Raw genomic sequence first — 2,500 nt, 5'->3', positions numbered from 1 at the left:
GCTCTGTTCAGCTGCATCATCCTTCCCTCCGTCTGGTAGTTCAGAGCCACTGAGGAAAACACATTTAGGACACATTTATCTGCCTGTTCATCCTCTGACCAAATACACACAGGGTTGCTGTGTGTGTGTCCATGGGGACAGGGAGACGTAGTGGAGCATAGGGCCCAACAGAGGGCTCTTGACACAGGCACAGAGAGAGAGAGAAACTTGGTCAGGAGGACTGTGGGGAAAGGAGGTAGACGGACAGGCAGAGATACGTATTGTCTAACATTATATTTATTGTCTTTTATTTATTTTTTTATGTAAGAAGCATCAACAAAAGGTGACAATAACAACGTTCAGACGTGTTGTTTCTGACCCAGCTGACAGCCCACGTTCCAGTAGAGCTGAGGGTTGAAGTTGGACGAGTCTATACGGTAGGCTGAGGGGTAGATTCTAGACAGCTGTCGCTGGTTGAAACACAGGAAGCGCTCAGCCCTGTGGTTCACTAGCTGCTGGGCACGAGTCTCACTGAATGACAGAACATTCCCCGGAGTACCTGACAGACGAGAGGAGAGAGAGGGATGAGAGAGGAAATCTTTTTTAAAGGAAATGGCTGAGCAGTGAGTGCAGAATGAGATGGACAGATGAAAGAGAAAGAGAGAGTGGAAGGGAGAGTAAGAGAGGGAGAATAGGGAGAGAGAAAGATAATTAATAGGGTGGGGGAAGAGGACGGGATGGAGGGATAGAGTGGAAGGGAGAGTAGGAGAGCTAAGGTAACTGAGCTAAACGACTACCGCCCCGTAGCACTCACTTCCGTCATCATGAAGTGCTTTGAGAGACTAGTCAAGGACCATATCACCTCCACCCTACCGGACACCCTAGACCCACTCCAATTTGCTTACCGACCCAATAGGTCCACAGACGACGCAATCGCAACCACACTGCACACTGCCCTAACCCATCTGGACAAGAGGAATACCTATGTGAGAATGCTGTTCATCGACTACAGCTCAGCATTTAACACCATAGTACCCTCCAAACTCGTCATCAAGCTCGAGACCCTGGGTCTCGACCCCGCCCTGTGCAACTGGGTCCTGGACTTCCTGACGGGCCGCCCCCAGGTGGTGAGGGTAGGTAACAACATCTCCACCCCGCTGACCCTCAACACTGGGGCCCCACAAGGGTGCGTTCTGAGCCCTCTCCTGTACTCCCTGTTCACCCACGACTGCGTGGCCATGCACGCCTCCAACTCAATCATCAAGTTTGCGGATGACACTACAGTGGTAGGCTTGATTACCAACAACGACGAGACGGCCTACAGGGAGGAGGTGAGGGCCCTCGGAGTGTGGTGTCAGGAAAATAACCTCACACTCAACGTCAACAAAACAAAGGAGATGATTGTGGACTTCAGGAAACAGCAGAGGGAGCACCCCCCTATCCACATCGACGGGTCAGTAGTGGAGAAGGTGGAAAGTTTTAAGTTCATCGGTGTACACATCACGGACAAACTGAATTGGTCCACCCACACAGACAGCGTTGTGAAGAAGGCGCAGCAGCGCCTCTTCAACCTCAGGAGGCTGAAGAAATTCGGCTTGTCACCAAAAGCACTCACAAACTTCTACAGATGCACAATCGAGAGCATCCTGTCGGGCTGTATCACCGCCTGGTACGGCAACTGCTCCGCCCACAACCGTAAGGCTCTCCAGAGGGTAGTGAGGTCTGCACAACGCATCACCGGGGGCAAACTACCTGCCCTCCAGGACACCTACACCACCCAATGTCACAGGAAGGCCATAAAGATCATCAAGGACAACAACCACCCAAGCCACTGCCTGTTCACCCCGCTATCATCCAGAAGGCGAGGTCAGTACAGGTGCATCAAAGCAGGGACCGAGAGACTGAAAAACAGCTTCTATCTCAAGGCCATCAGACTGTTAAACAGCCACCACTAACATTTAGCGGCCGCTGCCAACATACTGACTCAACTCCAGCCACTTTAATAATGGGAATTGATGGAAATTATGTAAAAATGTACCACTAGCCACTTTAAACAATGCCACTTAATATAATGTTTACATACACTACATTACTCATCTCATATGTATAGACTGTACTCTATACCATCTACTGCATCTTGCCTATGCCGTTCTGTACCATCACTCATTCATATATCTTTATGTACATATTCTTTATCCCTTTACACTTGTGTGTATAAGGTAGTAGTTGTGGAATTGTTAGGTTAGATTACTTGTTGGTTATTACTGCATTGTCGGAACTAGAAGCACAAGCATTTCGCTACACTCGCATTAACATCTGCTAACCATGTGTATGTGACAAATAAAATTTGATTTGATTTGATTTGAGAGGGAGAATAGGGAGAGAGAAAGATAATTAATGGGGTGGGGGAAGAGGATGGGATGGATGGATAGAGTGGAAGGGAGAGAGGGGGAGAATTGAGAGAGAGAGAGAGAGAAGCGGAGGTGGGAGAAGAGAGAGCCTGATGGGTGGGGATAGTGGT

At 49.1% G+C, this 2,500-nt stretch overlaps 1 protein-coding gene across 1 annotated transcript in view; it reads right to left on the bottom strand.

Moving 5' to 3' along the window:
* Window positions 1-2,500, bottom strand: part of plch1 (phospholipase C, eta 1) — a 146,030-nt gene that overhangs the window by 22,394 nt on the left and 121,136 nt on the right. The window contains exons 14-15 of the mRNA XM_038973714.1: window positions 359-538; window positions 1-49 (exon numbers count right to left, since the gene is read on the bottom strand). The exon at window positions 1-49 is cut by the window's left edge and continues 59 nt beyond it. Coding sequence (XP_038829642.1) covers window positions 1-49; window positions 359-538 — 229 coding nt within the window. The remainder of the gene's footprint in view (window positions 50-358; window positions 539-2,500) is intronic.

This window comes from Salvelinus namaycush, chromosome 34 (genome assembly GCF_016432855.1).
Source record: "Salvelinus namaycush isolate Seneca chromosome 34, SaNama_1.0, whole genome shotgun sequence".
NCBI lineage: Eukaryota > Metazoa > Chordata > Actinopteri > Salmoniformes > Salmonidae > Salvelinus > Salvelinus namaycush.
The sequence above is the reverse complement of the archived record's forward strand: the minus strand, read 5'-3'. Positions and strand labels throughout refer to the sequence as shown.